The 25029-nt window shown below is 38.7% G+C and overlaps 1 protein-coding gene across 1 annotated transcript in view; it reads right to left on the bottom strand.

The window, feature by feature from the left end:
• Nucleotides 1-25029, bottom strand: part of LOC110452623 (NACHT domain- and WD repeat-containing protein 1-like) — a gene marked incomplete at its 3' end in the record, with an annotated part of 42399 nt that overhangs the window by 15501 nt on the left and 1869 nt on the right. Inside the window, exons 2-18 of the mRNA XM_021501294.1 lie at nt 20480-20832; nt 19713-19915; nt 17462-17577; nt 16611-16822; nt 16279-16413; nt 13091-13219; nt 12042-12250; nt 11047-11198; nt 10630-10732; nt 7644-7856; nt 6671-7004; nt 6193-6345; nt 5705-5851; nt 4538-4754; nt 3825-3981; nt 2579-2753; nt 1304-1663 (exon numbers count right to left, since the gene is read on the bottom strand). Of these exons, the coding sequence (XP_021356969.1) occupies nt 1304-1663; nt 2579-2753; nt 3825-3981; nt 4538-4754; nt 5705-5851; nt 6193-6345; nt 6671-7004; nt 7644-7856; nt 10630-10732; nt 11047-11198; nt 12042-12250; nt 13091-13219; nt 16279-16413; nt 16611-16822; nt 17462-17577; nt 19713-19915; nt 20480-20832 (3368 nt within the window). The remainder of the gene's footprint in view (nt 1-1303; nt 1664-2578; nt 2754-3824; nt 3982-4537; nt 4755-5704; nt 5852-6192; nt 6346-6670; nt 7005-7643; nt 7857-10629; nt 10733-11046; nt 11199-12041; nt 12251-13090; nt 13220-16278; nt 16414-16610; nt 16823-17461; nt 17578-19712; nt 19916-20479; nt 20833-25029) is intronic.

Genomic DNA, 25029 nt, shown 5'->3' with positions numbered 1-25029 from the left:
TGTTTTTATAAAAGAGCTAGACTTGTTATAAACATAACTGTACTTTTCAGCTTATTTGAGGTCAGAATTCCTCTCAACAGCTAGTAGAAGAGAAATAAATAGAAGAAAAGAAAAAAAGAAATAAAGTTAAAATTATGGGTAATTTAGAGATTGACATGTTATAAGTCCAGTGAGCTATTTTTATGAAGACAACAGCCTTAATGCCTTATTTTTGACTACATTAACCTGGCTATGTATTTTTTGTTTAGCCAATGTACAAGTTCAAAATATACAAATACCATATATAAGTTCCAATTTTTAATTGAGGTCTTTGAACATGACTTATCAGGGGGTTGGAATTTTAGGTGACTACAGCATCTTTTAGGAGGCTTGTTGAACCCTAAGGCCAAGCTAGCAGGTTTATCGCTAAAAGGTGTTTATTTCATTTATTTCCTGATAATTACTTATTACTCCATTTTTGCCCTACCTCTCAGTTCCCTGGGGGTTCGGGAGGGGTCTAACGGTTAGGATTTGTTTGATACATTTGTAAATGTTATCTTAACACCCAAAACGACGTTACGCCGCGACGCCGTCAAAAGTCTCACACATTGTAAAACCCAGGGGAGGGAGATCTCCCACACTGGACTCCTAAGAGGTTGGCAACCCTGCTAACCCCTCTATTGTATATTTTTCTTTTCAATTTAATCAATCACTGCCTCAGTGTGCTTTTAACAATAAAGTTGAAATGGATCTCTAAGTTCCAGAGAAGAACTTGCATAAATCATTATGACCAAATTACACTTTTTAACCCCAACTTTCCGCTCCCTTCGATGTCACCCTCTGCATTTGTACACTTGTGAATCCCCATTAACTATTGATGTATCAAGTCATTTTTCTAAAAAACCCTCTAGCAGTTCAGAACCGTTGTTTAAGGAAATTAATGGTTGACAGACTGATGGACAATGAATGCCACCATACAGCATAAGCTCACCCTGGTGATCTTGTCACTATTCACTAAGTGTTATTTCAAATAAAAAATAAATTGCCACATTAAAACTTCAGACAGTAAATCAATAAAGACACCATACAAGATGCAAGTACACTCAGTGATTCTCTAACAACAAAGAAATTCAAGCGAACTAAACGTAAACTGATTTAAAATCAGAGTTTCATAACCTACAGTGACTGTTTATCATTGACAATTAAAACTTTAAAAAATAAGACCCAACAAAAACTAACTGAGTAGCAGTATCTGGACGACAGATAATACCTACAAGATTGATGCTAAAATAAGACCATGTTGATATCATTAACTGTTACCAACCGTGTATGAGATTCTCTTCCCCTTCGGTCATTCCGCAATCAACATTTTTTGTCTTCACCTTGGACTTTTTCTTCCCAGTGAAGGCATCATACAAGATGGCTGCCTGGTGGTCCAGTACTGTGAGTATATTTTTCTCGTGTCCGCCGACCCAGTACTGTGGACAGTTATTGAGGCTGTAGACCACCTCTCCTGAGAGACTGATTGCTTTCAACAGTTCTCCCTCGTATTCAGCCAGGATCAGTGAATCACTCGCCATGTACCGAACCCTTAAGGGGGTTTTACCGAGCTTGTTAAAAGACTTAATCAAGGTTCCGTCCCCTAAATTCCATAACTTTACACTTTGTTCTTCATCGTCGGCACCTATAGAAGTGGGAGCATACATACTCATCAGAAACACTCACCATTGTTACCATCAGGTTTAACTACCAAACTTTGACCACAAAACATGGTGATATTCCTATGTACATACTGTAGTTTGTTATGTCTAGAACAGACCAGAAATACAGTGATGATTTAAAGGTGATATACATAGTTTGCACTGTATGTGTGTATGAACATGTATGTCTTTTCCTCAAGAAAGGACGAAAAAAAAATAAGTAAACCAAACTATGTTTGCTTTCATCCTCTACCCAACGAAAGGATAATCAGAAATAACTTTTAAAAAACTAGAAAGTGGCCGGACCAATCAGGAAGATGCTTCACTATATACTAATTTGATGTTTAAATTTAGCCTTATAGTTCTACATTCAAAGATCATTTCTAACATTGATGGTTGTTTGGACAAAGTTAGCTACTTAAGCATCATTTGAAATGAGTTTTGGTTTTCACAACTGTTTTGATTTAATGGTGCATACCACATTTGATTGAAATTGGACCATTTTCAGGTCAGTAATATTGAATGGAAACTAAAACGTAATAGATAGAGGGACAGACACATCCAAATCTGCATCTTCCATTTCCAGTAAAAAGCAAGGGAACTGTGTTAAGCTTCAATTACTAAAAAGGTAAACTGAATATTGGTAGTTTAATGTTTGAGTCTTTAAGAGCCAAGTTTGACAATTTCTCGACATTCTTGACAAAGGGGAGTGATCTTCAAAACTGTCCTATTTTGATTAGGCCTTTCCCAAAATGTATTGTAGTTTAACACATTGTTCCATAATTTAAGAATTGTCAGTCAAGTTGTATGGATTTTATATATTGTTCCTTTAACGTTTTTGTTGTGCAAATTTTCTTCCTTTAACACATCTATGTGTCAGACAGAATGTAAACACTCACATGTGACGATGGTCTTGCCATCCCTGCTGATGTCCAGTCCAGTAACTTCAGCAGTGTGATCTGAGAGCAAGTAGACCAACTGACCACCAGGTTTGACCAGTATCTCTTGGTCAGGTAGTAAGTACGGTATAGAGATGTTTTTACACTGCTCACATAGCCCCACCAGCTCCTCATCCTTTATACAACAAACAACACTACAAACGTTTTAGGCTGTGATAAGGCAGAAAACAATAATTGTAACTAGAGTTGATAGATCAGTTCCGTATTTGGTAGTTTTCATCTTTGTTTTTTCTTTATTGATCATATTTTGCAGAATGAAACATTACATATTTATATGGCTGTAATGTGTGATCACTCCTTTGATTATTCTCAGAACTGACAAAATAGGTATATCGTAATTAAATTAAAGGTATATTGGCCACAAGGATTAAGTTAAGGATTAAGTTATAACTACCAGAAAAATAGCAGAGTTTTACATTGGAAAGTAAACAGTTTGCAGGATAATTATTCTTTAATTTTTCAGAGTCATTGAAATATTCCACACATAAAAGACCTTTTTACAGCACGTTTCCTTACTATAGATTTTGTCACTTTTTAAGGGAGTGTTGTACAGGCAGTATTAACACACACATGAGTGAACTGTGATAGTTATCGCAAAATATCTTTTTATTAACTTAAGTTAAAGTAGTGGCACCAATGTCCAATGAGTTGTACTGTAGGTGGGTAGACCAGTGGTCAGCCGTGACCATGCAGGGTGATGGGTATCCGATATGTAAATATAAGGGGAGGTGTTCCAATCACAGCACAGCTCAGGCGTCACCAGTTTGTGTGGGTGTTTACTATGGCCAACTGGTTTTGCCTCTCAAGTTGAGGCTTCATCAGGACCCAGTTACAATGTTTCAGACACCTAATTCTAATCACTCCAGGATGGATGGACTCAGCTAGGGGATGTAGGAGTAAATCGGAGAACATGAAGGAAGCCCAAGTGGTTGAGCAGGTGACCAATACGTATACCTTCCCATACGTGATCGGGGACTCAAAGACTGGCCATATCGGTGAAGGTTGAAGAACATATGCTCTACCCACTGCACAATCTGTTCTGACCTCTGACTATCACACAGCTTTAACTCTACACCAGCGAAGAGTAAGATATGTTAGACTTTTACTTGATATTATCAAAATCTTTTAAGGCAGTGGGAGTCTAGAATAACTTTATTTAATCAATAAATATTTGTTGATTGCTAACCTGAAAGCCAGTGAGCCGGTCAAGGAGCTGTAAGGCCAACTGATGAGGGTCGTACACTAAAGCCTGCTTGGAGAGCTGTAGACATTCCTGGAGGGTTGCGATAGCATTGTCCTCGGGAAACTCCTTCTTGGCCAGTTGGTAGTCAGACACCACGCTCCTGCAAGAATTTATAAGTTTACAGGCATCTTCATTCAGTTTTTGAGATTGTGATAGAGGTGTATTATAAATCATCATATATACTAGCAACACTTAGGGAAGCCATTCAAAAAAAAAAAAAATATGCAACAATATCTATAAGCAATGACACAAATCCAAAAAAAATACAAAAACAGTAGAGTTATCTGCATTATAATTCACATCAGATGAAAGTAGTGAAAAAACAATAATTCTGGGTTATGTTTGTGCATTTTTTTTTAAAAACTGCTGGTAAGGCCTATAACTTAGATGCCCTATGTTCAAAATTTGAACCTGCCAAAGTGTCTAGGTTTATGTTACTGTAGCTCTGATGTTACCATGCCAACCTAATTAGACAAAGACAAAATACTATTCCAGACAATCAAAGACTGGAGGAATAAGTTCCAGTGTAACCTTAGCTGTAGTGTTAGTACCCCGACCTGATAGAGGAAGTACCATTACTCTGGACGATCAGTGAATTATTTGTGAAGGAGTTTCCAATCCAATGTTAACTGTAGCTACAGTGTAAGTATACTGACCTGAGGGATGAAGCCAACAATTTGGCCTGTAGGAAATCCAAGTGTAGTAAGCACTGATTTTTCAGGTCCTCAAGATTTCTGGCCATGGTTAGGTGGAAGGGTAGGTTGTTGAGTTTCCTAAGGTTGTAGTTGTCTCCATATCTGAGAGGCTGTGCTGCAGAGTGGCGGTCCTCTAACCCATCCTTACCTGATCTGTCTGTACACGGCTTCTTGTTCCCTGTAGATATATACCACAATATCAGTAGAATATATCACTACCTGGGTACTAATTACTTTTAATATTTAATTCTTCGTCTATGGCGACACATTTACAGGAAAAGATCTTCTTTTGTGTCTCCTGAAGTAAGGACTTGTTCATAAACCCAACTTCATTTTGGGTACATTTTGTTTAAAAGTAAATTCATAAAATATATACATGCATATGTAAGTTGTTGCCAGTCTATATATAGTGTACAACTGTGTATATGGACACCTATCCATAGTGGAAACCCAACCATACTGGACACATGTCTGTAAAGGACACCTACCTATAGTTGTAATCTGTTTATAGGGACACCTGTCTATAGTTGTCACCAGCCTTTAGAAACACCTATCCATACTGGACAAATGTCTGTAAAGGGCACCTACCTATAGTTGTCACCTGTTTATAGGGAAATATATCTATAGTGGACACCTAAATATAGTGGAGACCTATCTATAGTGGACACCTTTCTATAAGGACACCTGTATATAGACATATACCCATAGTGGAAACTTACACATACTGGATACATGTCTGTAAAGGGCACCTATATTAAGTTGTCACCTGTTTATAAAAGCACCTTTCTTTAGAGATACATATCCATAAGGACACGGTACCTGTATAAAGACACACCTATATATAGATGTCACCTTTCTATAGAGATACATATCCATATATATAGTGGACACATATCCATAAAGATACCTGTGTATAGGGACACCTATCTTTAGTTGTTACCTGTTTATCTGGACACCTCTCTATAGAGACACATATCCATACTAAACACCTATCAATAAACACCTATATATAGGGGACACCTATCAATAAGGACATCTGTCCAAAATATGCACCTTTCTTTAGTGGACAACTGCCTATATATGTTCTGGGTTTTTTTCCTTTTCTATTTAAATATTTTATAAACTCACCATTGCTCCACTTTCCACTGAAGAACTCTGCGAGTCCTTGATGAAGATTTTGGATGACTTTGACTCCACAATATCGTGCCGTGGCCGCCTCTATGAATTGTCGGTGGTACCAGTACATAACACGGATCCCATCGGCTCCCCTCTCCACTGAAACACATGTTGATTGATTAATAGTACATGTTCATGTATTCAGCTGACACCATTAAAAATTATAAAGCTTTTTTTTAGAATAATTAATCTTATTTAGAAAAATATTTGCTTATTAACTTGATAACACTACAATGGTCAGGGGAATGGTGTTACAAATGCATAAGACTGAACACTTAGTTTGGAATGACATTTGTGTGACACCACAGGTTGGGGTGACTGTTACAGAAATGAAAGCCTTCTGACATCCTACTGTCTCAACAATGCTCCAGAAACCTGCCACATGTTCACTTTTTTCTATGTTCTACAATAACTAAGGAATATATACACGTTATATTTACCTACGTACTCCTGTAGGTCTGTCCTCAGTCTGACCAGGAGGAGAGGGGGCAGTCTCCTGACGGGAGGGGTCCAATAGACGTATACATCATTGAGGACAACATCGTCACACGACAGGATGTCTTCTAACTCCGACTCTGACAAACCATTGGTGGCTGCAATATCAATTTAACAAACATGTTTTAGAAAGCAAAATATTACGAGCAATCTATAGTTTCCCACCTGAAATCAAATATAACTGTCACAAGAATGGCAGACATGTACCCTACCTGTGCCAAAATCTGTAGGAATATTTTTTTTGTGAACATGTTTTTGAACAAAGCTACATGATTCCTTAGATAAATGGTGTTACATCCATTTTTTTCATAATTTATATCCCTTCAATGCTAGCTACATTGTTTTTTAATGTTTTTTCAAGAAAGGGCAATATATAACTTCAATGAAGGTGGGGATGGGTGGTTAATTATCAGTTTATTTTACCTGTAGTCAAATATCCAAGAGCATTAGAGACCAAGATTTGTCCATGCTTGACCTCAAGTTGGGAGAACAGGAGGTCAATGCTATCTCGGATGGTAGATTGTAGCCTCACATCCTCTGGTGGGGAGAATGAATTCCATTTACAAGCCTGGTCAAACGACAGCTTCAGGAACAGAGGAATAGGACAAGTATCAAAGGCATCGGTCAACGTATCCCGCTGACCAGTGGTCAGTGTACGCTTATTGGCATGAAGCCAGCTATCGATAATGCTGTTAACATCTTCTTTGTCAAGAACAGGGACTGGCACCAAGTGTTTTGGCATTTTCTTGAGTTTTCGCTGAAATTGATAAATAAAAGAATTTGGGTACTTAAGGTATCAGTTTATGTACTGTATGTTAGTTATATTGTTGTTTATTTGGTGTTGTTAGATAAACTCAAGTTCAGGTTAATTGTATTCTCATTTACCTTACGTAAATGTTGAGAAGATACAACATATGGTTTCACAATGATATATACACATAAACAATAATTAACCATGACAGTAAAAAAAAAAATGCGTTATAACAGTCAGGAATTTTTATCAGATTATAGAAAATCACAAAATTTGGCCTAGTATTGTATCAAGGCCGAGGGTGGGTATACAAATATATGTTGTGCACAAGATGCTGGTTTTGGCACTTACAGTATAATTAGTTGATTGAATTTGTCTCCTAGATGGTACAGGGTATGGTGCCACAAGTTTATAGATGTTATACACAGTTGTTTCTAAATGATGCAGGGTGATTAAGACAGGTTTTATCAGTTATGTCTTAATTTTTTTTATTTCAGATGAGAAAACAACAAAAAGATTTCTAGTTTTTGCAATAACGTAAAGATCCTTTTATAATAGTTTAAACTGAAAGATAACCTTTAGTTCTGTCTTAAAAATTGATGAATGGTTTCTAATAGATAAGTTGATAACTACATGTAACATTACCTTAAGGGAAGGAAAACATTCATACACATCATCCTCCAAAGTAGATACAATGACTTTCACAGTGTCAGGCAGGCTAGCCGGAAGCCAATTCAGACTGCGGCTGTTGTTGGCCGGATCGAGCTGGTCAAGGGAGTCCAGAATAATCACCAACGGTCGGGTAGGTTTAACCAGGTGTAATGCAGATTTAAAAGCCTTGACCAACAGTTTGATGTCCTTTAAATATTATATCATCATGTGTGTCAAGAGCAATTTTCAAATTAAAATGCTATAAAAATCCTGACTACATGTACAATGTGTATTGATGAAGTATGATCATTTTGGACACTTGAAAAATTGGTATACGTATATCTAGTAGATCCATTGAAACAGTAGCTGACTTTTCCTATGAGGTTGTAGATAAGCAGTATTGAACACAGATATGTATATCTACACATCTTTTTGAAAGTTTCGACAAACCAATCTATTTCTGTACTTGATTTACCTGGTAGCTAGATGAATTTACCTGGTATACTAATGATGATGCTAGATGAATTTACCTGGTATACTAATGAAGATGCTAGATTACCTCCCCTTGACCATTGCACTCATGATAACATACACTAACAATGAGGAGAAGTTAACCCGAAGTTTTTTCCTTAAATAATCCTTTTCCTGCTGCAGGCGAAACCCAGTCTACAGAGCAGTCGGATATTTTTTACACCAACAGTCACCTCCTACTAACTTGTTTGGATATAATTTTTGATGTCGTTAGGAGACTATACCTCTGGTCAAGTAACTCGATCGACTATAGTTGCTTATATCAAACAAATTGTGGTCATAGTCCTAAGGTTTGAATTCAAGCCCAGCCCTGTTGTATTTTCATACTGAGAACACTCCTGTTGTAGGTTATTTTTGTTTATTTTGCTTTTATTTCTTTTTTCATAATAGTTTCCAAAGGAATGTATTCCTCTCCAGAAACAATATTTAAAACTAGGTATGTGTCATGCCAGTAAAATGGTTTCTAAATGCACTTTAACGATTTTTAGCAGCGGTACAGGGACCCAGAAGAACAAAGAACTTGGAGCGTTGTGGACATTTATGGCCTCATAAAAAGCAAAGATTTCAACTTTAATTTATTTACCAATTTCTGTTATTATTATAAACATCATATTGGCTAATTTGGACTATCTTTCTTGGTGCAGATTTTTTCAATGCAACAAAACTCAGTTGCTATGCAGAAATAGTCAAAATATGGTGTTTTTGGACAGTTACCATGCAGAAATGAAAGCCTCCACATATGACAAACAAAAAATCCTTTCCAGAAGTGAACACCGATATGACAATGTTTAAGCATGTCAAATATTTATTTGATTGTTGCATACAGAGGCCTTCAAAAATTGAAGATCGTTAAGTTGATATTCTGCAAAATGGCCAGTTTTCAACCGAATAGCGCATAAAAGACGATATTCATGCATTTATTATGAAAATGCTGGTATATGTCTCTCTTTGTAATGCCATATCTCTTAAACCAGTTGTCGAATGAATTTGAAATTTCATATTTGAGTTCTTCATTTATTAAAGATTATGAATATAAAAACTAATTCTAAATCCTCAATGAGGCCAGAAATTACCCTTATCGCCCTAAGTCCTTCAAATTTCTCATTTATTTCAAATTTACATATTTCAACCCTAATTCTTTTTTATCACATTTATTGCAGAATTATGAAAAGGGTTTTTATACACTTAATTTGCTTCCAAATTCAGTTTGCCGTTTTGTCAATAAATTGAATGAAATGTTATTTTGGAAGCACGGGATAGCTATTGATTGTCACATATATTAATCGTGAAGATCGTGGTTTATAGGTCATTACAACACATATTTTTGGGAAAAGGAAACCAGGGAGACCAAGAATCACCTTGCGAAGAACTGTAACAGCAGAATTGGAAGCAATGGGTTACACCTGGGGCCAAGTCCAGTACATGGCTAAGGCCAGAGAGAAGTGGAGGCAATGGGTTACCCCTCGGGCCAAGCCCAGTACATGGCTAAGGGCAGAGTGAAGTGGAGGCAATGGGTCACCCCTAGGGCCAAGTCCAGTACATGGCTAAGGACAGAGAGATGTGGAGGCAATGGGTTACACCTAGGGCCAAGCCCAGTACATGGCCAAGGACAGAGAGAAGTGGAGGCAATGGGTTACACCTCGGGCCAAGCCCAGTACATGGCTAAGGACAGAGAGATGTGGAGGCAATGGGTTACACCTAGGGCCAAGCCCAGTACATGGCCAAGGACAGAGAGAAGTGGAGGCAATGGGTTACACCTAGGGCCAAGTCCAGTACATGGCTAAGGCCAGAGAGAAGTGGAGGCAATGGGTTACACCTGGGGCCAAGTCCAGTACATGGCTAAGGGCAGAGTGAAGTGGAGGCAATGGGTTACACCTGGGGCCAAGTCCAGTACATGGCTAAGGGCAGAGTGAAGTGGAGGCAATGGGTTACACCTGGGGCCAAGCCCAGTACATGGCTAAGGACAGAGAGATGTGGAGGCAATGGGTTACACCTAGGGCCAAGCCCAGTACATGGCTAAGGACAGAGAGATGTGGAGGCAATGGGTTACACCTAGGGCCAAGCCCAGTACATGGCCAAGGACAGAGAGAAGTGGAGGCAATGGGTTACCCCTCGGGCCAAGCCCAGTACATGGCTAAGGACAGAGAGAAGTGGAGGCAGTTTGTTGTGGCCTTATGTCCCACTGGGGATGAAGAGGATAAGTAAGTAAGTACAACACATATTTAATCTAACAAGTATTTTAGCCCGCTGAAAATACACAGAACAAATGATCGACACTGAACTGTCTGACTTACCTCAGGGATGTCTGGCTGGGTGTTGACTTACCTCAGGGCTGTCTGGCTGGGTGTTGACTTACCTCAGGGAAGTATGTCTGGGTGTTGACTTACCTCAGGGAAGTATGTCTGGGTGTTGACTTACCTCAGGGAAGTATGTCTGGGTGTTGACTTACCTCAGGGATGTCTGTCTGGGTGTTGAGGAGGGCATAGATTTGTCGGATAATGCTTGTTAACAGGCTGATAATGTTGGAACTATCAGGAGTTGTCCCAATAAATCTGTGATAAAAAATTACACAAGACATAATCTTTCTCCTTATGTTGTGATTCATTTTAATTGTAACAGAGGTCAATTTTTGTTCAATGTCTCGACTAGGAGTCGAACCTAGGAGTCGAACCTAGGACCTCTGGTTTACTAGTCTTACACGCTACCGAATGAGATAAAGAGAAATTCTCCCCAGCCAAGACAGTAGGAGGCAGCTATAGGAATCTTTAAGATTCTTACCAAGGTGAAATAACAATAACCATTTTGATAATCTCCATGGATTTTTACTATTTGTCATTGGAACAGTAATAAAGTTACTATAAAATACCTGGTAATCACCGCAGGTTTGCATGGGGTTTGTTCGTAGGAGCTTGGCACAAGGGCTGCCACCTTGGCGAGGATAGATGTCTTGCCACATCCTGACTGGCCATGTACTACCAATGGGCTCTTGCTATCATTGGTCAGATACGCTTTGATCTCCTGGAATGAGGTTTCCGGATACATAGGATCTATTATCTTGATCACAGAAGACTGGTATAGTATCTTTTAGTTTCTAAACTCAGTTTGGGAATTAAAATACTATCTCACTGACTTGTTCTCTTTGACAGTTCTGTGAAATTATTAGTTTGTATAAGGTGCTCCAGCCACAGCCTCATTTACTATTACATAAGGTTTACTACATCTATTTTTTATCAAAATATTGCTTTTTATTTAAATTCTAGTTCATGTTTTATTCAGCGAATTCCTATCAATCTGAAGTTTTACAGTTACTTGAACTGATTACTTCAAGCTGATATAAAACCTAGGTATCATGTGCCTGTTTTGAAAATGATTTTTGATGAAATATTTTAAATTTATTTACAGGAGCAAAAAAAAGATCTAATGATTTCTTTTGAAATAACAGCTCAAAAGATGCAATTTAAAATCATTGATTTTCCCTAGGGTGTACATACGTACATTTTAATTCTGAGTATGCGCAATCTCCCCCTTGGAAATTTCAAAAAGTTGGCAATTATGATAAAAAAATGCAGCAGTAGAAAGAACAGTGTGTAATTTTTACTACAAAATACAGAAAGCCAGGGATGATGTTTTTGATCAGTTAAATGGTATATAAATAATGTATAGCCTGAAATACCATATAATGGGAATTTTTGCAGCAGTTTAGCTAATACACCTTTTTTGCCCTCTGCAATCAAGGCAAATTTATCATCAAAAATAGTTATAAATAATAAGAGTGAATGGAAAAATTAGCTTTGAGTGAATATGGATTTTATCAGGGAAAGACAAAAGTTTGACAGAGTGAAGTTTCCCAAATTACAGTACCTCAAGAGTGACTTCCCTTCCGTGGAAATTTTTACATTTCTGCTGACAGAAGCGTACGTGCTGTAGACACTCAGCCTCCACGGGATCACTACTGTCTGTTACTGATCGCTCCTTTATCCCCTTTGTAATCATGTCCATCATTTTCTGAACAAAGTCCTCAGACATTTGTTTCAGGTACTTTTGGTGTTCCAACAGCTCAGGATTTATACCTAAATTTTTGAACAAAAAAACAAAACAAAAATGTCTGGTATGAAACCAAATCTTTTACACAATATGTAAATGTTAATTGTGACCATCACATAGTGGTTTTTCAATTCAATATTTATAACAGTTTACTGTGAAATAGACACATTATCTCCCCTTGATCATTATTTAACTTCTGTACATCGACCACTTGACCTAAAGAATTTGAATTTCATTTGTCTCATATCTCAGTGACCTTAACTATTAAACATTCACCAAAATTTCTATGAAAATCCACAAACACCTACTAGGCTATATTATAACAAAATTACTTACTGTAGGCTGAAGAATAGCTAAAGTGTTGAAGATGAATGTGTATTCAAACATTGACCTTAGCCTTATAGTGACCTCAGCCTTATAGTGACTTATAGCCTTATAGTGACCTCAGCCTTATAGTGACTTATAGCCTTATAGTGACCTCAGAGAAAGTAGCTATTCCTATAGTGTGGTAGGCTGAAGGCCAGTATACAATGTTGGGTCTGGGATGGGTATGCATCTCAACATCACTTTAGCATATTTGTTGCATTTCATTCCATACAATTTTAATCAAAATCAAGTGAAAATGGCCCAAGGAAAAAGTTAGAAACCTATATAAATCTGTTTCTTTTATATTTGATTTATAAATTGCACCTTGTAATTAGAAAACTAATAAACTTATAAAGATAATGACCACTTTGAAGTATGGTTGAAAGAATCGTTTTTAAGATCATAATTAATCAGGTTTTTAAATATACATAAGTAACAGGATGATTCAGTCTTAGCTATATATAGATGACCTTACATTTTCTGAGCACTCTATGACTGACCTTTGTCTGTCCAGGGTACTGAATAGGCGAGGAGGTTGTCACTTGGTAAGTGGTGCTGCATCTTCCTGTCCTTCAGGTCTGTCAGTAGGCCCTGTGCCAGCTTCACTGTCTCCTCATTTCCCAAACATTCTAAATACATATTTATGTACATGTAAATATCAAACATAAATATATATATATACTGTTGTATCTATAAATCTTCGCACAAATCATTACATTAATTTCCTACTGTTTCTCTATACACAGATACTTCTCCATACATATTTGTATGTTTAACTGACAGGAGGTACATGTAGCTGGGTTTCACCAATTTGTACCAATATAAATACACGCATCTTGTCAGTAAAGTAAATGTTCTCCTTACTTGTATATATCTCAGGGACATTTATTCACCTTATCCATATATCTTGGATAATTTTCTCAATCCAGATGTTATAGTAGTCAGAGAAAGCCAGGATTTGTTTGATTCATAGGTAAATGGTATCTTAACACCTGAAACGACATTAGCCGTGACGCTCTCGAAGGTCTCATACATTGGAAAACCCAGTGGAGGGAGATCTCCCACACTGGGCTCCTTACAGTTTGGCAACCCTGAACTTGTAGTTGTTTACCAAAATATCTAGAACACTGGAATGTGTTCCCTTTACTTAAGGTAAATAACTTTGCAGCTGGTAGTTATGTACCTATTCATATACCTATGGTAGTTGTTCACCTTTACCATTAATGTACCTTGGTAACCAATGGTTGTTCACCTTTACCAATGTTACTTGGTAACCAGTGGTTGTTCACCTTTACCAATGTACCTTGGTAACCAATGTTTGTTTACCTTTACAAATGTACCTTGGTAACCAGTGGTTGTTCACCTTTACCAATGTACCTTGGTAACCAATGGTTGTTCATCTTTGCCAATATACCTTGGTAACCAATGGTTGTTCACCTTCACCAATGTACCTTGGTAACCAATGGTTGTTCACCTTCACCAATGTACCTTGGTAACCAGTGGTTGTTCACCTTTACCAACAAACCTAGGTAACCAATGGTTGTTCACCTTTACCAATGTACCTTGGTAACCAGTGGTGGTTCACCTTTACCAACAAACCTTGGTAACCAATGGTTGTTCACCTTTACCAATGTACCTTGGTAACCAGTGGTGGTTCACTTTTATCAATGTACCTTGGTAACCAATGGTTGTTCATCTTTGCCAATATACATTGGTAACCAATGGTTGTTCACCTTCACCAATGTATCTTGGTAACCAATGGTTGTTCACCTTCACCAATGTACCTTGGTAACCACTGGTTGTTCACCTTTACCAACAAACCTTGGTAACCAATGGTTGTTCACCTTTACCAATATACCCTGGTAACTAGTGGTGGTTCACCATTATCAATGTACCTTTGTAACCAGTGGTTGTTTACATTTATCAATGTACCTTGGTAACCAATGGTTGTTCACCTTTACCAATGTACCTTGGTAACCAGTGGTGGTTCACCTTTATCAATGTACCTTGGTAACCAGTGGTTGTACACCTATATCAATGTACCTTGGTAACCAATGGTTGTTCACCTTCACCAATGAACCTTGTTAACCAGTGGTTGTTCACCTTTACCAATGAACATTGGTGACCAGCGATTGTTCACCTTTACCAACATACCTTGGTAACCAGTGGTGGTTCACCTATATCAATGTACCTTGGTAACCAATGGTTGTTCACCTTTACCAATGTACCTTGGTAACCAATGGTTGTTCACCTTTATCATTAATGTACCTTGGTAACTAGTGGTTGTTCACCTTTACCAATGAACCTTGGTGACCAGTGATTGTTCACCTTTACCAACATACCTTGGTAACCAGTGGTGGTTCACCTATATCAATGTACCTTGGTAACCAATGGTTGTTCACCTTTACCAATGTACCTTGGTAACCAATGGTTGTTCACCTTTATCATTAATGTACCTTGGTAACTAGTGGTTGTTCACCTTTACCAATGAACCTTGGTGACCAGTGATTGTTCACCTTTACCAACATACCTTGGTAACCAGTGGTGGTTCACCTATATCAATGTACCTTGGTAACCAGTGGTTGTACACCTATATCAATGTACCTTGGTAACCAATGGTTGTTCACCTTTACCAATGTACCTTGGTAATCAATGGTTGTTCACCTTTACCAATGTACCTTGGTAACCAGTGGTGGTTCACCTTTATCAATGTACCTTGGTAACCAGTGGCTGTTCACCTTTTACCAATGTACCTTGGTAACCAACGGTTGTTCACCTTTACCAATGTACCTTGGTAACCAATGTTTGTTCACCTTTACCAATGTACCTTGGTGACTTTTGGTTGTTCACCTATACCAATGTACCTTGGTAACCAGTGGTTGTTCACCTATACCAATGTACCTTGGTAACCAGTGGTTGTTCACTTTTACCAATGTACCTTGGTAACCAGTGGTTGTTCACCTTTACCAATGTACCTTGGTAACCAATGGTTGTTCACCTTTACCAATGTACCTTGGTAACCAATGGTTGTTCACCTTTACCAATGTACCTTGGTAACCAATGGTTGTTCACCTTTACCAATGTACCTTGGTAACCAATGGTTGTTCACCTTTACCAATGTACCTTGGTAACCAATGGTTGTTCACCTTTACCAATGTACCTTGGTAACCAATGGTTGTTCACCTTTACCAATGTACCTTGGTAACCAATGGTTGTTCACCTTTACCAATGTACCTTGGTAACCAATGGTTGTTCACCTTTACCAATGTACCTTGGTAACCAATGGTTGTTCACCTTTACCAATGTACCTTGGTAACCAATGGTTGTTCACCTTTACCAATGTACCTTGGTAACCAATGGTTGTTCACCTTTACCAATGTACCTTGGTAACCAGTGGTTGTTCAACTTCACCAATGTACCTTGGTAACAAATGGTTGTTCACCTTTACCAATGTACCTTGTTAATAAGTGGTTGTTCACCTTACCAATATTTATTGTCAGCTGTTTAAATTGTCTACAAGTTGGAAGTTCATCACTTTTCTTATACATATAACTTAGCATCTGGTCACAATTCATCCTAACACTCCTATATCTTGTCAGCTGTTAGTTGTCTGCCTTACCCAAATACTTGAAGTTTTCACTGAACTTAATTATATAACTCCTCAGCTTATGGCTGTTGTTTGCCTTACCCATATATCTTGACAACTGATAACTAGGTTCCACCGAATCTATGTCTTTGATGTTCCTCCTAAACCATGCACAGCCTCCCTCCACGCCAGCCGTATCCACAGATAGCAGCCCCATCTGTATCTCCTTCTCAGTAACTAAAACAAGAGAGCGGGGAGACAACTGTCAAGTTACAAGTCGACAACTGGTACCATATAACATATCTGCAAATTTTTCTTAAGAATGTTAGTATGAATTAAATGTCAGGAATCCTCTAAAATTCAATTAGAATGTACAACATCTCGTATATGGGTTGTGTATTCAATGATATTATTTGAAATATATTCTTTATTACCCGAGATGACATATTTTTTGGCCTCCTCCTCCCCGAGGACAAGCTCTGCGGCAGATTTTAGGGCATCCTGCATGGCATTGCTCTCATCCCACCAGATCTGTTTGGCCTTCTTACTCACGTCTTTGTCTCGACTGACAGAGTCAGGGAGATGCTTGCTGATAGAGGAGAGTAAGTACACTGTGGGCACAGCATTGCCGTCTCTCAGGTACCACCTAGGTCAAACATCATCTCTTAAACATGGCAGATGGCAATACAGAGACTGGATGAAAACTATATGAGGCTGACTACATAAACAATGTGTATTTATCAGTGTAATTACATGAATATAATCATTGCTAAATTGTTTGATATAATTGACCAAATTTGCATGTTTTGCTTAAAAAATTATGTATACAATCAAAATATAATTCAATTCCACACTCAAAAGGATTTCCAGTACAGTATAATAGTGCAATCAAAAGTATAGTTTGTACAGGTATGGAAGGAGGGGTCATGTACAATGTACATTACCCCCATTGCTACCCTCCACCCACAAATACACTTTTGGGATATAGAAAACAAGGCATCACAAAAGATACAAATTTCCTCCTGTGTGGTTCAGGGTAACATAATTTACAGTTCCTTGTTACATTTTACTCTTGAAACAGACCTTCACCACTACATTGTGAGGGGATGATGAACAAAGTGTCAAAGGTCTATATGCATGTATAAAGTGCCATCAGCCTCAGGTCCAATTCAAATTAGTATATTACTCTTCAAAATATAACTCAAAATATTTTGACAATTTCAGAAATTCTTGATAATATCAGCACTGTGTTCATTCAGTATTGTTTTTATATAAAAATACTTACTTTTTCAATAAGTTTTTGGCTATATCAGATTTCACAGCAGCAAATATTTGGTTAAACTCCTCTGCTTCAATAACATTTGGAAGAGAGCGGTATCCATATTTGTGAGACAGCAGGGTCTGGAAACAGTGCAGACGATTATCATTATGGAGGGGGGCATTACCCAGTAATAAATGCAAACTTCAACTTTATTGCTGTCTTTCAAAATGAACTTTCACTATTAAGGCAAACATATCTAGGCAAACACGTAGCAGAGCCATGATGATACAATTCATGTTACCGTAGTACATTATATGTATAATGCTTGTATCATTTCAGTGAGGATCAGAAATTATCCCATTATAACTTTGTTGATGAGAGAATATTAAACCAGACAGCAGTCCGAGGGACCAGACAGCAGACAGAGAGACCAGACAGCAGTCCGAGGGACCAGACAGCAGTCAGAGAGACCAGACATCAGTCCGAGGGTCCAGACAGCAGTCCGAGGTACCAGACAGCAGTCCGTGAGACCAGACAGCAGTCAGAGAGACCAGACAGCAGTCCGAGGGCCCAGACAGCAGACAGAGAGACCAGACAGCAGTCGGAGGGAGCAGACATCAGTCAGAGGGACCAGACAGCAGTCAGATCGACCAGACAGCAGACACAGAGACCAGACAGCAGTCAGAGGGACCAGACAGCCGTCAGAGAGACCAGACAGCAGTCAGAGGGACCAGACAGCCGTCAGAGAGACCAGACAGCAGCCAGAGAGACCAGACAGCAGTCCGAGGGATCAGACAGCAGACAGAGGGACCAGACAGCAGTCGGGGGGACCAGACAGCAGTCAGAGAGACCAGACAGCAGTCCGAGGGATCAGACAGCAGACAGAGGGACCAGACAGCAGTCTGAGGGACCAGACAGCAGACAGAGAGGCCAGACAGCAGTCCGAGGGACCAGACATTCAGACAGCAGGCTGAGGGACCAGAAAAGCAGTCCGAGGGCCCAGACAGCAGTCCGAGGGACTAAACAGCAGCCAGAGACCAGACAGCAGTCCAAGGGACCAGACACCCGGACAGCAGTCCGAGGGACCAGAAAGCAGTACGAGGGACCAGACAGCAGTCCGAGGGACTAGCCGGCAGCGAGAGACCAGACAGCAGTCCAAGGGACCAGACACTTGGACAGCAGTCCGAGGGACCAGAAAGCAGTCCGAGGTACCAGACAGCAGTCCGTGAGACCAGACAGCAGTCAGAGAGACCAGACAGCAGTCAGAGGGACCAGACAGCCGTCAGAGAGACCAGACAGCAGTCAGAGAGACAAGACAGCAGTCCGAGGGACCAGACAGCAGTCAGAGAGACCCGACAGCAGTCCGAGGGTCCAGACAGCAGTCCGAGGGACCAGACATTCAGACAGCAGGCTGAGGGACCAGAAAAGCAGTCCGAGGGCCCAGACAGCAGTCCGAGGGACCAGACCCTCGTACTGCTGTCCGAGGGACCAGAAAGCAGTCCGAGGTACCAGACAGCAGTCCGTGAGACCAGACAGCAGTCAGAGAGACCAGACAGCAGTCAGAGAGACAAGACAGCAGTCCGAGGGACCAGACAGCAGACAGCGGGACCAGACAGCAGTCAGAGGGACCAGACAGCCGTCAGAGAGACCAGACAGCAGTCAGAGGGACCAGACAGCCGTCAGAGAGACCAGACAGCAGTCAGAGAGACCAGACATCAGACAGAGAGACCAGACAGCAGACAGAGGGACCAGAAAGCAGTCAGAGGGACCAGACAGCAGTCCGAGGGACTAGCCGGCAGCGAGAGACCAGACAGCAGTCCAAGGGACCAGACACTTGGACAGCAGTCCGAGGGACCAGAAAGCAGTGCGAGTGACGAGACAGCAGTCCGAGGGACCAGACAGCAGTCAGAGAGACCCGACAGCAGTCCGAGGGTCCAGACAGCAGTCCGAGGTACCAGACAGCAGTCCGTGAGACCAGACAGCAGTCAGAGAGACCAGACAGCAGTCAGAGGGACCAGACTGCAGTCCGAGGGACCAGACAGCAGACAGCGGGACCAGACAGCAGTCAGAGGGACCAGACAGCAGTCCGAGGGACTAGCCAGCAGCCAGAGACCAGACAGCAGTCCAAGGGACCAGACACTCGGACAGCAGCCCGAGGGACCAGGAAGCAGTCCGAGGGACCAGACAGCAGTCAGAGGGACCAGACAGCAGTCCGAGAGATGCTTTCCACTAGGTTTTTTCTCAATAATTAAAGTTTATCTGTATTATTACTTACCACAAAATTAGGTCCTGTGGAGAGTTTCTGGCACATTTCCAGTTCCTTAAGACAGAGGTCAGTGGTACTGTGGTCATCTGATGCCTCGTCACGGACTCCCCATCTCATGTCCACCACCTGAAACTCGTATCCCTGCTCTTGACAGAATGCCTTCACACGAGGGTAGGCCTCACTCATCCAGATATTCCTCTCAAATTTGGTGTCTGTAACAATGATTGGTGTACAAGTTGGCAAACTGTACTGACTAATTAGAACCATTGAAATGACAGGAAGTACTTGTGATACACCCGCCTTCTAATATTTGATACCATATTCATTTTTAAACTGAACGATGAACATTTAACAACACTTTTATTTATTGATTATCCTGTGAATATAAAATGATTGTGAACACATGATTTGTGAATATACTTGGCAGATCCAGGTGTTGCCTGTGCCCCTGTCACAAAGCCACCCATCCCCTTTCAGGTTGACAGGTATAACACCTAATATGGGAAATCCTGACCTCAGTTTTTTCATTGTTCCTTAACCCTTTCACCACTGTAGACCATAATGAACTTGTCAGGATCAATGCATAAGAGAGTCTACTACAGTCGCATAGGGGTGAAAGGGTTAACTTACAGTATGGAAATGCTTGGCTGCAGTTTTTCTATATTTAAGAATTATTAGATAATAGGTAAAATCTGAAAATGTTCTTTACTTCTGTGATGCTTTCTGTTTGGAAAAAAGAAGAAAAAAAATATTCTGACAATCCTTGTTAAGTTTACCTGTGAATGTACTACTGGTGAAGATCCTGACAATCTTTGCCAGTGTCGGTATAGACATGGTCATGTCCCCCAGGAGCGAGGGGTGCACCTTAGGAAGCTTTGACATAGCTTTCTTTGAAGCTTCCAGCAGCATCGATTCTGTGTCATTTATCATTCTGGTCATCTCATCCAACTGGTCAAACATGTGTTGGTGACTTGTCATGGGCTGACCACCAGGAACTGAAGCAGGTGCCCTCATTCCTGGGAGGGGTGGCGGAGGTGGCGGTGGCGGAGGTGGCGAAGGAGGGACAGAGGGGGCAGCTGATTTGTCATCCAGTGGATGTTTTTCCGTGGAAGTTGTTTCATGTTGCTTTCTGAAACATGGATTATCAAATATCGATATCAATGCAATATTAAACACTGATTATATTTATCTATACATCCCTCAACACAACGTCTGTCTTCAGTTTATCTGCTGCTATCTCTTTTAATTACCTCCAACATATTTTAATTAAGGAGGCTCCACCCTTTCGCAATTAGCCAGCAGAATTCAATAAAAGTTTCACATAATGGTTATGTCACTATGCAGAGATGATTTTATGAAAATCTAAGCATTCCGAAAAAACTGGGGATTTTTTTGTAAAAGATACTGAAAAAAATGATTTTTTGTCAAATTCAACACTTTCATATTTTTTGAGCGTGTGGCATTGTTCAAAAGTATTACAACAATAAATCATGAAAAGAAACATTGCTAATCAACCCTACAAATATTTTATTTTTCATAAAATATCTACAACATGTTACAAAAAGCATTTTTTATTGAAATTGTATGGATAAAAGTTACTAAATACAAGCTAAAAGCAAACAGGACACATAGTTTCATATAAAAAGAGTGAAAAATTGAACTAAATATACACAAAGTCTTTGTAATTAATTTACTTTACATTTTACAATAATTTTGATCCTGATGAATGTTGTCTACCTTGAAAAAACTTTTTGCAGAGGGATAGAATTTATACAATGACACTTATTTTCGTTACAATACCAAAAACTACGGAAATAAATTAAATTACTACATTTAATTGTCAATTTACTGTTCTTTTATGGGACAAAATTACTCTCAATTATGTACACTTTGGACATCACTCCATAGCCCGCTTACGCATGGTATATTAACATGTCAGGTACATATGTAACCATAGGATATTGCATGGTATGCTGTTATTACGTGCACGCACATGCACTTGCATTTTATAGGGATATTGATATTTTACAAACCACTCTTTTCACAGAGTTATTGTAGTTGCATTTGTGAACCGATTTATCTGACAGAGCGTAACTCGCTCGGCAACAAATATCATAGTGACCAAGAGTTTGTGAACTACTGTTAGCACGTGATACGTACAGGTGAGGTCGGTAAACAAAACACATCTGTCCGCATTCCATGCACCTCATATACGACCTTCTTGAAGTCGTCTGATCGTATGTCAGTGTTTTCCCGTCCCGTGAGTTAATTAATGTCTTTGTATCATAAGCTTTATTTATGAAGTACGTGTGATTACACATTTCCAAGTTAGTCTCGATATCAGGTGTTGACATATCATCATCACGCACGTGTACTAGACTCTATTGTTTACCCAGTGTTACTATAACTTACACTACGGTAATGGAATGCCCGATACACAATACGGAAAATACAACAAGAACAACATGTGTATTACGAAGGGTGGGAAGTCCTTAAGGTCCATTATTCTTTTTTTAAAGCATTCCTTACATAATTCCCTCAATTTACTGCCAAAACCCCTTTATAATGCCAAAATCACTCTGGATAAATGGAGGCAGTACAAATAGATATAATATATATGCAAGCCTGTGGGATTACCCCACAAGTACAAGCCTCATGATCTGTCAATACACCCATACTAAAAATATATTATGGGTGTATTGACAGACAAGGCTAGTTCCTGTATGGCATTATACAGTTATTGTATGGGTGTGAGGGAAATTGAACTTTTATTGTCCCCTGAGACATTGCTGAGGGAAATAGTTAATGTAAAAGGGGACAATAAAAGTGCTATTTCCCGAAATACCCATAAAGTAACCGTTTTATTATACCAACAACAAATTATTCAATTTCTTTTGTAGAGATTGATTTAATAAAGCCAGCTTGGTGAAATGAATTGGAATGAAATTATCATGATGGTAATAATATGAACTGCCCATGGTGAAATGAAGGTGTCCATCAATGTTTTTTCTGACCAATTTTTTTTCTGACCAACTTTTTTCAGCAATTTTCTTTTAGTTTACTTCAATTTGTTGTCCTGTATATGAAATAATCCACAGTTCATATTACCATGGGCTTCACATCATCATTCTACACCGGTACGTATTGACTTTAGCAAGTCTATAATCTCCCGGTGTATCATGGTATTGTCAAGCATGGTGAAATGAACCGTGGTTCATATTACCATAATGGTGAAATGAACCACCCCATGGTGAAATGAACCGTGGTTCATATTACCATAATGGTGAAATGAACCGCCCCATGGTGAAATGAAGGTTTCTATCGATTTCTATTCTGACACACTTTTTTCCATTCATTTTCTTTAAATTTACTTCAACTTGATGTATTCTTTCTGAAAACCACAAAATTTATGTCTGGGGTAGAGATATTTAGGGTGGGGCAGGGGCACTTCACTTAACCATAATGGTGAAATGAGGTATCATCTGCAAAGAGTTTTATATGAGAAGTTACATTATTAGTAATATCATTAATAAAAAGAAGAAAGAGGAAGGGACCAAGGACAGATCCTTGAGGAACCCCTGCAGACATAGGTTTGGTACTAGATTTATAAGCTTCAAAGATAACCCTTTGTTTTCTGTCAGATAAGTAAGCTTTAAACCAATTGTATAATTTACCTTTAATACCATATGTTTTTAGTTTATATAATAGGCCCAAATGCCATACTCGATCAAATGCTTTACTTATGTCACAGAAAACAAAACGCAAATCTTTACCTTGGTCTAAATTGCCACTTATAGTGTTATAGATATCAGCTAGTTGATTAGTAGTGGAGTCTTTGGGTTGAAATCCTGACTGATGTACACTTAACATATTGTGACTTGAAATATAATTAAAAGTATATTTAAAAATATTTTTTTTAACATTTTGATAAAAATAGATGTAATAGCAATATATAATTATTGAGATCACTGATATCTCCTTTACCTTTATAGAGAGCAGTAATATTAGCCGTTTTTAGTACATCAGGTATTACTCCAATAGATAAAGTTCTATTAAAGAAGCAGAAATGTTCTTTAAAATCATAGGTAAAATACCATCAGGACCAGCTGGTTTGTTTTTATTAAAAATGTCAAATTGGTCAGTTATATCTTGTTCAGTAATGTTAATGTCAGAAAGTTCAAATGGACATAAGGGAGGTAAATCAGGTAGGTTAGTGTCAGTAATATCAGAGGCAATGGTGGTAAAGAAGTTATTTAGTGCCTCAGCTTTATCTTGTGGATGGATTAATATTTTATTGTTAGATTTTAGAGGATAAGAATTAGTGCTAGTGTTATTCATTTTTCCTATAGATTTTGCTATCTGCCACCATTTTCTTGGATGCACTGTTTTGTCGGCAAGACAATTTTGAAGTTTCTTAAAGTAATTTTCTTTGGATTGCCGAATAATTTGTATAGTGTCATTGCGACAAGTTCTAAATTTTGCCCAATCTTGTTCCCTATTTTTATTTTTAGCTCTTTTATGTAATCTATTCTTATATCTTAATTTATGCCGAATTTCACCAGTCATCCAAGGTTTATCATCAGGATGGACAGTAATTGTTTTGTGAGGTATATGAGAGTTAGTAGCAGAGTTTATTTTGTTTATAATAGTAGAATATAGTTCATTAATGCTAGTAGTGTTATTAACTATGGAATCCCAATCATTACTAAGTAGTTCATTATTAATAGCATCCCAATTAGCTTCATTGAACTTATATATAGGTTTCTTGAATGGTTTATTTTTTAGTGTCTTAAAACAAATGTTAGCAAGGATGGGGCAGTGATCACTACAGAGAGGGGAAAGTACATTTGTTGAGGTAAAAATGTTTACATTATTAGTAATAAATACATCAATTAAGGTAGCAGTAGTGTTTGTAATGCGTGTTGGTGATTGTATTAAGTTTTTTAAGTGATATTTAGTAATTAATCTTGCAAGATGTGAATTAGGTTTCATTGTGATAAAGTCAATATTTATGTCACCAGTGATAATGATATTAAGATTAGTATTAGAAAGATTATCTAAAATGTTATCAAGTTTATTCCAGTAATCTACTTTTGTATTAGGAGGTCTATAAAGACAGCAGAGAAGTATTTTTTTGTTAGAAGTGTTAATTTCTAGGATGACAAGTTCTATGTCTTCAGTTTCAAGATCAGTTCTGTGATTTATTAAGAGGTTGTTTTTAGTATATATCATAATACCACCACCGTGTTGTGATTGTCTGTCTCTACGATATGAGTTGGGATGTGAGTTAATTTGCAAATCAGATTCAGTTATTTCATTATTCAGG

This window comes from Mizuhopecten yessoensis, unplaced genomic scaffold, assembly GCF_002113885.1.
Source record: "Mizuhopecten yessoensis strain PY_sf001 unplaced genomic scaffold, ASM211388v2 scaffold83, whole genome shotgun sequence".
Taxonomy (NCBI): domain Eukaryota; kingdom Metazoa; phylum Mollusca; class Bivalvia; order Pectinida; family Pectinidae; genus Mizuhopecten; species Mizuhopecten yessoensis.
This window is presented reverse-complemented; position numbering and strand designations above follow the sequence as displayed.